Source organism: Cnephaeus nilssonii (assembly GCF_951640355.1).
Source record: "Cnephaeus nilssonii genome assembly, chromosome: 12".
In the NCBI taxonomy this organism is placed as follows: domain Eukaryota; kingdom Metazoa; phylum Chordata; class Mammalia; order Chiroptera; family Vespertilionidae; genus Cnephaeus; species Cnephaeus nilssonii.
The window spans coordinates 7418527-7431042 of record NC_137083.1 but is presented as its reverse complement, the minus strand read 5'-3'; the positions used below and the strand labels follow the sequence as shown (position 1 = coordinate 7431042).

Genomic DNA, 12516 nt, shown 5'->3' with positions numbered 1-12516 from the left:
TTTCCAATCTTGAAAATCTCCTTCCAACACTTTTTCTAATAGAGGATAAATTTCTGGTTTTTTTTTTCTCAATACATATTTGTCCTTATAGACATCTTATTAATGAATTTATGATATTAATGCAACTCAAGAAATTAATATAAAAGTTGTTCTTCTACACTGTTAAATGGGCCAGTCTGTATGTTTAGAGATGGAAAATTTCTGGAAATTTCCTTGCTTACTTTCACTCCCGATATCTCCCACAATGTAGCTTCTTTGCTTACAGCATATTTTAAATTATATACTTTTTAAACATTTATGCAATACAGTAGTTATGAACAAATTATTTAATCTTAGTTGGGAACCCTAGGATACAAAGTGATACAGAATTTTTTAAAGCTGTTATTGGGCCTCCAGCACAATGAATTAAATAACTGGGGTTCACTATAGATACAGAGTTCTAAAATGCCCTACCCTTACTTTTTTTTTAAATGTTCAATTACATTTTAATTTTAGCTATTCCAATTGTGAAAAATATCAAGTCAGATGGAAGAAAATGATAACATATTCTACATACAGGGAATAATATAGTTTCACACAGTTCTGAGCCAACGCCAAGAATTTTGTAATATAGAAATGATAGCAACATCTTGAAAATTTTCTACAGTATTTTTATTAGCATCAAAACAGTTCTACTGAATCATAGAAACTAAACTTGGTCACAGGAAGCTTACTGTTTTCCTCAGCTATACTTAGATTAGAATGCAGGTCCTTAAATGTCAAGGCCAACAGTGAGAAATATCAACTGCTAAGGTTGTTTAAACTAAGGGAGGTGCAACTATAATGATAAAACTTTATAGCCAATTATTGTAGTGATCTCAAATTCTATTTGAAGCAGGCACTTATCTTTAGTTTACTCCCAAACTGTCCTGGATAAGACTTGTTAAATCGGTTAGTATTTCCATTATGCACTTTAAATTGGCACAGGATGAGATTCAATGCTTGTTAAAAAAAACTGAAGTAGTACAACAGCAAGGAAATGAAAAACTCTAGTGACAGCAGCTCCCATATATTTTGTGCTGACCAGAGCACTAAACCCAGAAACAAGATAGACTGAAAATAATGTTGTTGTTTTCTTTCTTTCTTCCTTTTTTTCTTTTTAATTTTGTTGTTTTAATAGCAGGATTAGAATAATCATTTTACAGGTCTCCCTGTAAACTTCCTTTTTGTCAAGGATATTCTGCTTCAGGCGTTGAGTCGCTTCCAAATTCCTACAGACAGTATTTAAATAGGAAGAAAAACAAAAACATAGAACGAAGCAAAAGAGAAATACTGGGCAAGCATTTAAATATTGAATACACAGACAGAACAGCACCGATATGTCATCCAATATTTAAGGATAAAGGGTAGAGAGACCCTAGGCCAGGGAATCCAAGGGGAAAAAGTGAAGGAATGCACAGAAAACACGTTAAAAAGGACGTCAAGTTGAGGCAAGATGTGGGGCAGGGCGGAGAAGTTAGGGAGGAAGAAGAGAAGGAATAGGAGGAGGAAGCAGGTGGACAGAAGAACAGGGGACAGGTGTGCTGGGAAGCCACTGCAGGCCCCGCCCCCGGCCCCGCCCCGGCCCTTAGGCCCCGCCCCCGCCGCGGGGGCTGCGTCGGCTGAGCGCCCGGAAGCGGCGGAGGCTGACGAGCGCGGCGCGGCGGCGGCGGCCGGGGGGCGGGGCGGAGCCGCGGGAGCCTCAGCCTCTCCAGGCCCCCGGCGCGGCCGCATGCGGCGCCCTGGTGACACCTGAACTCCACCGATCGCCGGCCGCCTGGGCACCGCCGCTCACCCGGCCGCCGCCCGTGGCGGTTGAAGTCGCGGTGGTGCGAGCCCGCGGCGGCTGCCGCCCATGGAGAAGGCCGGGCGGGGCTGCGAGGGCGCCCCGCGGGGGCCCGTTCTGCACATCGTGGTGGTCGGCTTTCACCACAAGAAGGGCTGCCAGGTGAGGAAGGGGCCCGATCGCCCCCGCCCCGCCCCCGGCCGGCCGCCCGGGCGTCCTGTCGCCGGCAGCGCCCATCCCCTCCGCCCCGTCCCCCCTACCGCGCCCTCGGTCCTGCTTCGCCGCCGAGCCCGCCTCCTCTCTGCAGCTCCTCCGCTCGCCCACCCGCAGCCGGCCCCACGCTCCCTTCTTCCTCCTGCCCCGGGACCGTTGCACTCGGCAGCGGGGGAGCTGTGTGTGGGTGTGTTGGGGTCGGTAGGTGCTTGGGTTCTTGGGTGGAGCGGGGGGAAGGAAGGGGAGATCCGCCCCACGCTCCCCCACCCCCTCCCCCGTCCATCTCTGTCTCCGTGGACTTTCTGGGCGCCCACCCACGCCGGGCGCCTCCGGGAGAAGCCGGCACTTGGGCTGCGTTTGGAAGGGACTGAGCTCGCGGGGCGGCCACACGGACGCCTCGGGCCGGCGGAGGCACCTGCCGCGCGGTGACCGAATCCACTTCCTTTGTTTACCTTGGAAGCCCGGGGCTCGGCCGCCCGGGGAGGTGCGTTGGCCCCGCCCCGCCTTCCCATTGGGCCTCGGTCTGGCCCTTGGATCCCGTCCCACTCCTGCCGGTAGGTGAGCGGCTGACCTCCCCGGCTCCAGTGCCATGAAAGAAGTGCACGCACCGAGCGGAGAAATGTGCAAATACAGAGCCATTCTTAAGCTTCTGCACGGAATGGCAAAGGGGACAATGGCCCCTTTGCAGCCGATGCATTGAAGGCGAGGGAACAGAATAGAAGCGGGGTTCGAGAAGGAGCAGAGACCCTGGGAGGCAGTGAGGTCACAATGTCCTGGCGAACAGGAAATGGAAATGTTTAAAATATCGAAAATGCTCATTGCTGCCACTAGGCAATGGGGCATTTTCTTTCTTGTATGTCACCGGAACGTAATATTTTAGAAGACGTCTATGGGCAAAATTTAAGTTTGTTAGAAGGATGAAAACAGAAAAAAAAAATGATGGAGGAAGTGAGAAGATGGTTGTGTGTGTGTTTTAAAGACTGCTTGCCATTCCTTGTCCCTCGGGTAGAAATGGCATTGAGAGGCGTTATTCAGTGCTCTATCTGAAACATCCCAAGCGGCCGTACATTATAAGGTTTTAAAATGTGACCCTGTATTTACAGGTGAGAGAATAGATATTTGAGTTTGCATCGTGGCATGCAAAGGGTTCATCATCATCAGGTCTTTAAACTTGGCAGCTTTAATCTTGTCACTTTATAACTTCCTTTGGATATGGGCGCAGTAACTGAAGCTTGGAGGCAGTAAAATGATCTCGCCGAGGTCACACTGCACCACAGCCCAGGCGTCGGACTCACCATCGCTCTGGCACCTCCTGTGTGCATTCTGCGGGGCCCTGTGGCATTTAGGAGACTTTCGGGGTGAAGTAAGCAGTGGCAGCCCCACTTCAGAACCAAACTGTTTTAAAGACAAAAAAGAAGGAACTATTGGTAGGAGATACAATAAGATCTTTTCATTTTTGCTGTCATCTAAAGTCGAGATTAATTATTATGTGGTATATCTGTTTTACGGGCAAAAGTAACATCATTTTTATTTCCAGAGAGGAAAAATGACTTTAGTTTATTTTTAATATATACTTTTATTGCTTTCTGAGAGGAAGGGAGAGGGAGAGAGAGAAATCATTGATCGGCTACCTCCTGTACAACCCACACGGGGGATCGAGCCCACCGACCGGGCATGTACCCTGACCTGGGATCATCCTGGTTCATAGGCTGCCGCTCAACCACTGAGCCACACGGGCTGGGCTTCCTTTACTTTAGAAAACCAAATGCAGTGCTGCTGCTGCTTGGAGACTGAAGACAACTGTACAACAGATTGTGAGGTGCAAGAGGCACTTTGGGCTGAAGTAGCGCCCTGGCATTTCTGTGGATGGGTCTGGTTTGGGGTTTCAGCGCTGAGGTTTAGAATGTGACTGGTTCTGTAAGAGGAACACTGTGCTGGCAGTCAGGGTGTCCTGGCCTCATAGCTCCCAGACCTCCAGCAAGTCCAAACTGCTGATTTTTTTCTGTACCTTATTTCTTCCTGAGGAGTTTAGACCTGGCTGGGATCCTCAGAGGTCAGCTACTCCAGGGGTCCTCAGACTTTTTAAACAGGGGGCCAGTTCACTGTCCCTCAGACCGTGGGAGGGCCGGACTATAGTTTTAAAAAAAACTATGAACAAATTCCTGTGCACACTGCACATATCTTATTTTGAAGTAAAAAAACAAAACGGCAAAAACACCCGCATGTGGCCCGCGGGGCCGTAGTTTGAGGACGCCTGATCTACTCCATCCCTCTTAAATTTACAGGTGAGTCAGCTGAAACCCAGAAAGGTTAACCCTTTGCCCTCGCTTGCTTTTTTCTCGATTCCTTTATTCTACTCGGGATTTAATTTTTTAAATACCCCAGATTTTACAAAGCGTGGCAGTAGAATAAAAAACTGGAGTTTCTTTTCATTCAAACTTATTTATTTGGATTTTTTTATATTTCAAATTATAGATACATTCAATAACCGTCACACTCGACATCCGAGTGCAAAAGGTTAAGTGACTCAAGCACACTTCCAGCTAATTTGGTGCTATCAGGAGAACCAGAGCTGGGCCATAGTTAAAAGCGGAAGAACCAGATTTTATTCAGAAAAGCTGTTGCAGGAGGGAAAAAGGGATCTCACTATAGAACTAGGCTCGATTCTGAATACAACAGGGAACAGCGGGAATTGATAGGCCAGGAGCAGATTGGGGGTCGGTGAATGGGAATTTACTACGTCAGCGGTGAAGGGGGGTTCTGGCTGAACCAAACAGGCTTCTTGCTAAAATCAGACAGCGCAGAGACAACAATCAGTATGTCCGGTGGTTCAGAGCGTCCAGTTGTGTAAGATTTCCCTCGGGATGTACTCATCAACTACCTTCTTCTCCATTTGAAGACGGTCCTCCCAGGTGTGGGGCCCAGGGTGCATGGTCACTGACCTGTGACTGTGACTTCAGACGGCGGGAGGGCGCTCCGTTAGGCGGCCTTCCCGGGTGCCAGATGCTGCGGGTCATGCTGATCACCAGTTCTTTCCGTGCACTGAGATTATTCATAGCGAAAATCCCCATACTTGGGTGTCATTTGCCATTTTTAGATCCAAGGGAACCAAAGTAAAACCTTTGTGTGAGGAAATGGCTTGCAGCAGTCTGCAGGGCTAATCAGGCATGATGCCTTTGCGGAGGGGGACGCATTAAATCTCCGTGGGCTCTGCTCTTAAAAAGCTGCTCTAGAGCGACGGCCATGGTACAGGAGTGAGGTCCACTCACCTGGACCACAGGTTAAAGCTCTCTTCCAGTACAGCCGCGCTGAGGGCCCCCAAACTGGGCATGTAGACAGATGTTCCATCATCTTGTCTCCAATTGTTTTCACCTTGGAGGCCTTCAGATATATTTTAATGAAATAAATTTTAATGAAAAATTCCTCCATTTAAATTAAACTGAACATCTAATAATTTTATCACTTGGCTATTTTTTTTTTCACGTTTATTGGGATAATTTGCAGGAGTGAATTCTTTCGTAGATAATATTAATTTCTAGTGGTGATAATTCTAGTTGATGGCTATACTTAACATTTAGAACACTTTTGTAAGTGAGTGAAAGTACTACCAAGACATCTAAAATAGTTTTGAGATATTTATCTATTCCCATTCTTTTCCTGAAATTTTTAAGAACTGAGTATTTAGCAAAGGAGCCTTCTTCCTTAAAAACTCATCTGAAATTAGTCTTTGACACGATATACTTTATGGGCTCCTCCTCTATAGTAGTTTGCTTGTTATAGATGGTGTGTTCCAGAGTTTTACTTGTTCCTGATTTGCTTTGTGGCACTAAGTAATATAAACTGTATGTGTCAGATTAGTGTATTTTTTGGCAAAATAATATAACCAAATGTATATCGATTAAACCTTTTGGTTCTTTCATAGATTGGAACTTTTTTTAAAAACACTCAAATTAATAGGGAATAGTTATTTTCCAAAGTGATGTCTAAAATGTTGGAAGTATTACCTGATTTTTTGACCACTGTTCTGATTTTGTTCTGTTCGTGGTTTTGTATACGTGGCTAGACATTTTAATTCTTAAATAAGCTGGTCTTACCAGATGGTACTTCTTAAAAAAGCAGAATTATGAAAGTACTGGAACTCCTGTTTACACCATTTCCTACGGTGAGTAAAGCAAGTAGAATGAGGGAGAGAACAATATATTTTCCTGGTGGTCTGAGTGGTCCCATCCGGGGAACATCTCCTTGGGTAACAGGATGTTGTGTTGCAAACGCGGGGGTGGGCTGTGGAGATTGGGGGGCAAGTTGTGTTAGGGTGATATTGGCAAGCTCTGACCCATTCAGGTTTTGGTGACAGATGGCTGGCTGACGCATGGAGTTTTGGCACCTGCTGTGGATGAAATCCTGTGGTGACGATGATGAAACACTAAGGAGCTGTCCTTTGTGGTTCTTGTTGGAATAAGTAGGCCTTTGGAACAGAAAGAACAAACTTTGGAGAGTCAGAGGTTAGGGAAGAATAAGTCCAGAGATGTTTTAGCTACTCAGAGAAACTTGTGAAACAATGCTGCCTCGCCCCCCTCCTCCCCAGCACTTGCATTTCTTGAACTTTAATATTTTAGTGAAGGTTTTTTCCTGATGTTCACCATGCTCTTCATGTGCTGCGATGATGAACATCCTGGCTTTGGAGGGCTGCGATATTAACATGTAGAGCAGGCGTCCTCAAACTGCGGCCCGCGGGCCACATGCGGGTGTTTTTGCCGTTTTGTTTTTTTACTTCAAAATAAGATATGTGCAGTGTGCATAGGAATTTGTTCATAGTTTTTTTTTAAACTATAGTCCAGCCCTCCAATGGTCTGAGGGACAGTGAACTGGTCCCTGTTTAAAAAGTTTGAGGACCCCTGATGTAGAGAGTGGAATAGTTGTCATTTAGGCCTTGGTATCGCAGCTAAGCAGGGTGCGTGTCAACCTGACTAAGGGAAGTTTAGAAATATCAGGAGGGTGCTTTTGTCCTCTTATAATCCTCCCCAGTAGCTACAAAGTGCCTGCATTTCTTTCTTTGGCTTAAGTCGTCTTCTCTAGTAAATGCTTATGCATCATGGGCAACTCTCTTTCGTATTAGTGATTGAGATCCTTTGCTGCGCTTGGCCTTTGCCAGATAAGGGAGGCCTGCAGAAGGCCCTGGTCTACTAGGGTAGGCACCACCAGAGGGAGACAGATATGGACAGGGAAGAGAGTGGGGAGGATCTTCGATTCCTTCCTCCCGTTCTACCAAAGAACCTAAACATCTACTGACCCCAACACACCGATACAGCTCCTGCGCTGTTACTAAAATTGGTATTTTTAGACAGTTTTTAAGTCATATTCCAGCTGTTTTGAAAAAGTAACATTTCTTATCATAAGGAATATGTATTCACTGTAGTAGAAAAGTGAGAAAATATAGAGAAGAAAACAAGAAAACGAGCACTTGAAGTCCTGGAGAAATCTGCTCTTAACAACTTGATGATATCCTTCCCGTTTTGTTTTGTTTTGATTCTGAGAGTCCTTTGTTAGAGCGGGGGACAGAGGAGCAAGGGGGGGCTGAGGACAAGAAGCGACAGGAGAGCGTCTAGGCCGGGCTGCTCTGGCCTTCTAGAAATGGAATGGGAGAGAAGCGAGCCAAGGCGGGGGGCTGCTGTCACTCACTGGAGAGTCAGAAAAGGGGCCTGGGTCAGGCTCAGGGGGTTAACCTGGGACAAGCTGCCATTGCCCATTGCTCCCCTGTTTGCAATCTCGTGGGGTCCCTTAGAGTTTAGGAGATACACACCTGGGGGAAAAGAGGGCAGGGGTAAAGAGTGGGCATGCGCCCAGGAGGGGGCACACTCCCGTTATTTTTTATGGATATACATAACTTTTTCCAAAAATATATTATACTGTAATGAAGTTTTATGACTTGCCTTTTTATGTAACAATATACCATTAGTATCTTTTTATATTAAGAAATACTGAATTATAACATTATAATACTTTTGTTTTAAAATATATTTCTATTGATTTTTTTTTTTTTTTGAGAGAGAGGAAGGCAGATAGAAACATCAAGAGAAACATTGCTTGCCTTCCTCTTGCACGCCCCCTACTGGGGATCGGGCCTGCAACCTGGGCATGTGCCCTGACCGGGAATTGAACCAGTGACCCCAACTGAGCCACACTGGCCAGGCTGAATTATAACATTTTAAAATAGCTAACTAGTATTTTATTCTGCCCTCTTCTCCAAAAGTCTCATTTATACACAGTAAGTCCATAAAAAGAATTAGAAGCTCAGAGAAAATGCTAATAAGCCTGGGGTTGCCAGCACCTGGGGGCACATATTAAAAACTTTGTTCTTGCCCTAGCTGGTTTGGCTCAGGGGATAGAGCGTCAACCTGTGGACTGAAGGGTCCCAGGTTCAATTCTGGTCAAGAGCACATGCCTGGGTTGCTGGCTTGGTCCCCAGTGGGGGGTGTGCAGGAGGCAGCCAATCAATGATTCTCTTTCATCATTGATGTTTCTCTCTCTCTCTCCCTCTCCCTGAAATCAGTAAAAATATATATTTTAAAAAAACCTTTGTTCTTTCTATAAGACACAGTGTTGGAGAGACTTCATTGAACTTTCATTGATCAATTCTCCATCTTGAAAAATAATAATAAATCCAAAATGTTGCTTAATGCCTCCTCACGCCCCACCCATCCCCCATCAAAACCATAAACGGGAAGATGTAAGTATTGGGAACAAGGGAGCCAATTGATGGGGAGCAAACCTAAATCTTGGCTCACTTCTCAGGCTCCTTTGTTGAGCGTCCCGCTCCACTCTGTTCAATGGGATGTTGGGTTCCCTCAGGGCTCCATGGCGCCAATTACCATCTATCTGCTGACGCTCCCAAATGTAAATCTCAGCCCACTCACTGCCACCACCACCTCCTATGCACATGAAAGTGTAGCAGCCTCTTAAATCAGCAAGAGGGAGAGGCGTACAAGTCCTTCTTCTTTTACTCCTTCCCTCCCCCCCATCTATCCCATAGGTCTGCTGATAATGTCAAATGACGTCAACAAGTGTGGCTTACCCTTACTACTGTTCTTCAGCATCTAAAAGCGTTCCTGCCTTTGAAGATAAAATTCTCCCTTTGATCAACAGCCTTTGGCTAAGAACATTCCTTTCCGTTTCAGGTTGAATTCTCTTACCCGCCCCTGATTCCAGGAGATGGACACGACAGCCCCACCATCCCCGAGGAGTGGAAGTACCTGCCCTTCCTGGCCTTACCCGACGGCGCACACAACTACCAGGAAGGTATGTCAACGGGCAGTGGGGCGGTTGGTGTCATTGTTTTAATTTGACAAGACATCTTAGATGCTAAGAACTTTGTAAATGAAATGCCTTTGGCCCTAGCTGGTTGGGCTCAGTGGATAGAGTGTCGACCCTCGGAGTGAAGGGTCTCGGGTTCCATTCCGGTCAAGGGCACGTACCTCCGTTGCAGGCTTGATCCCTGGTCTGCCCCGGTCACCCCTGTCAGGACACATTTGGGAGGCAACCAATCAATGTGTCTATGTGTCTCTCTCACATTGATGTGTCTCTCCCCTCCCTTCCATTCTCTCTAAAAAGCAATGAAAAATATCCTCGGGTGAGGATTAACAACAAATAAATAAATGAATGAATGAAAGGACAGTCGCCTCACGCAGCCTGCTGTTCAGTCATTTGGTAAAAAGAAAAAAAAAGAAAGGACGGTTGATTGTGCTTATTTATAAAATGTTTAAGAGCTGGTTGGAGCTGACTCCTCATGCTCTAAAGGATCTAAGGATCTCCAGCTGAGGGCCAGGCTTGCATTGTAACGGTTGGTGAACCTTGGCTCCTCTTGCCAGGAACCTGGCCAAAGTAAGTGATTAGCCAGATTAGGACGTTCACTGCTGGTAGCACTTCCTGCATTTATACTTCAGACTCCTCTCAGGCAAACTAAAGGCCTCACCTGCACCAGCAGACTGACCGGGGCTCTGCCTGCAAACTGACAAGGTTAGTGCCCCGGTGCCCACCTGGAAACAGCTGGCACTGCGTCTCCATCCCCGGGACCACTGTCATCACAGCGCTCTACCTGAAAGCTTGCAGCATGGTGCAGACCAAGCACCACCCCGAAGGGCACCGCTGTGAGGTCAGCGCTGCCTCCTACCGCCCCTAATGCGTGCTCTGACGGGCTTAACGAAGAACTGCATTTTGTCATGTGGTAGAGGCTCTGCCAAAACACTAGGTTGGATTAACTGCTTAATTTAAAAAAAAAATACTAGAAGCCCGGTGCACGAAATTCGTGCACGGCGGGGGGTTGTCCCTCAGCCCAGCCTGTACCCTCTCCAATCTGGGACTCCTGGAGGGATGTCCGACTGCCCGTTTAGGCCCGATCCCAGGATCGGGCCTAAACGGGCAGTCGGACATCCCTCTCACAATCCAGGACTGCTGGCTCCCAACTGCTTGCCTGCCTGCCTTCCTGATTGCCCCTAACCGCTTCTGCCTGCCAGCCTGATCACCCCCTAACCACTCTGCTGCCAGCCTGGTTGATGCTTAACTGCTCCCCTCCCAGCCTGTTTGCCCCCAACTTCCCTCCTCTGCCAGCCTGGTCACCCCTAACTGCCCTCTCCTGCAGGGTTGATCGCCTCCAACTGCCCTCCTTTGCAGGCCTGGTCCCTCACAACTGCCTTCCCTTGCAGGCCTGGTCCCTCACAACTGCCCTCTCCTGCTGGCCATCTTGTGTCCACATGGGGGCAGGATCTTTGACCACTTGGGGGCAGCTATATTGTGTGTTGCAGTGATGATCAATCTGTATATTACTCTTTTATTAGATATAGAGGCCTGGTGCACGGGTGGGGGCCAGCTGGTTTGCCCTGAAGGGTGTCACAGATAAGGGTGGGGTTTCCTTGGGGTGTGGGGCAGCCTGAGCAAGGGGCCTGTGGTGGTTTGCAGGCCGGCCACGCCCCCTGGCAACCCAAGCAGAGGCCCTGGTATCTGGAATTTATTTTCCTTCTACAATTGAAACTTTGTAGCCTGGAGCAGAGCCAAGCCTGGGGCTCCGGCAGCCATTTCTGTGGCAGTTAATTCACCTTCTACAATTGAAACTTTGTAGCCTTAAGCGGGTGAGCCCGGCCAGGGTGTGCGGAAAGCTTTGCTTCCCCTGTTGCCGCCGGCAACCCTGGCCTGCTCTCTCAAGCTCCATTCTGCCGCCATTTGTTTGAATTGTTTACCTTCTATAATTGAAACTTTGTAGCTTGAGTGGAGGCTTAGGCCTGCAACGGTTATGGAAAGCTTGGCTTACTCTGTTACCTGGGAAACCTTGCTCTCTGTGGCTGTAGCCATCTTGGATTGGGGTTAATTTGCATACTTGCACTGATTGGCTGGTGGGCGTGGCTTATGTAGTGGAGTGATGGTTAATTTGCATATTACCATTTTATTAGAAAGGATATTTTATTGATTTTTTACAGAGAGGAAGGGAGAGGGATAGAGAGTTAGAAACATTGATGAGAGAGAAACATTGATCAGCTGCCTCCTGCACACCCCCTACTGGGGATGTGCCTGCAACCAAGGTACATGCCCTTGACCGGAATTGAACCTGGGACCCTTTAGTCCACAGGCCGACGCTCTATCCACTGAGCCAAACCGGTTAGGGCTAACTGCTTAATTTTTGATAAAATGGAGCAAATGTTACTATGAAGGTAAATAAACTTCAAATATCGCATTTTAACCTTACAGATTTTTAAAAAATATTTTTTATTGATTTTTTTACAGAGAGGAAGGGAGAGGGATAGAGAGTTAGAAACATCGATGAGAGAGAAACATCGATCAGCTGCCTCCTGTACACCCCCTACTGGGGATGTGCCTGCAACCAAGGTACATGCCCTTGACCGGAACCGAACCTGGGACCCTTCAGTCCGTAGGCTGACGCTCTATCCACTAAGCCAAACCAGTTAGGGCCTTCCAGATTTTTTATCCCAATTTTTTGTATTATGAACACTTCTAAACATGCAGAAAAGTGGAAAGACTAGTGTAGCGAATATTCCACATTGTTCTTTGTATTTGTGTTGGTGCCCAGGTTTGCCTGTACCATTTGAAAGTCAGTTGTAAATATCGTGACACCTTAGCTCTTGTTCCTTCAGCATGCATCTCCAAGAATAAGGTCCTTCCCAGGATAATCAATATCAGTGTCACAGCCAAGAGATTTGTCAGCAAGTCCATAATGCCACTTAATACCCAGGCTGTGTTCAGGTTTCCCCAGTCGTGCAGGGGTTTCTGGTCAAGAATCATGCATTGCTTTTAGTTTTTCAATTCTCTGTTTTGTTTTGATCTGGAAGAAGCCTGTACAGATCAAGTATTTTCTGAGCTAAGTGACCGTAGTCCCGGTGAGACCTGCTGTGCTGTGGTGATGGGGGGGGTGCTGGAAGGCCGTGAGGGGAGTTCTCACAGCCGGTGTGGTGATGCTGGAAGGAAGTGCGCGCGGGTTCCTGGTACAGTCTTGT

General features: G+C 47.2%; 1 protein-coding gene across 2 annotated transcripts in view; it reads left to right on the top strand.

The window, feature by feature from the left end:
* Positions 1–1659: 1659 nt before the first annotated feature.
* Positions 1660–12516, top strand: part of AVL9 (AVL9 cell migration associated) — a 44049-nt gene continuing 33192 nt past the window's right edge. For both annotated transcript variants that reach the window (XM_079785510.1, XM_079785509.1), the window contains exons 1-2: positions 1660–1966; positions 9193–9313. In XM_079785510.1, the coding sequence (XP_079641636.1) occupies positions 1874–1966; positions 9193–9313 (214 nt within the window). In that variant the 5' untranslated portion in view covers positions 1660–1873. The remainder of the gene's footprint in view (positions 1967–9192; positions 9314–12516) is intronic.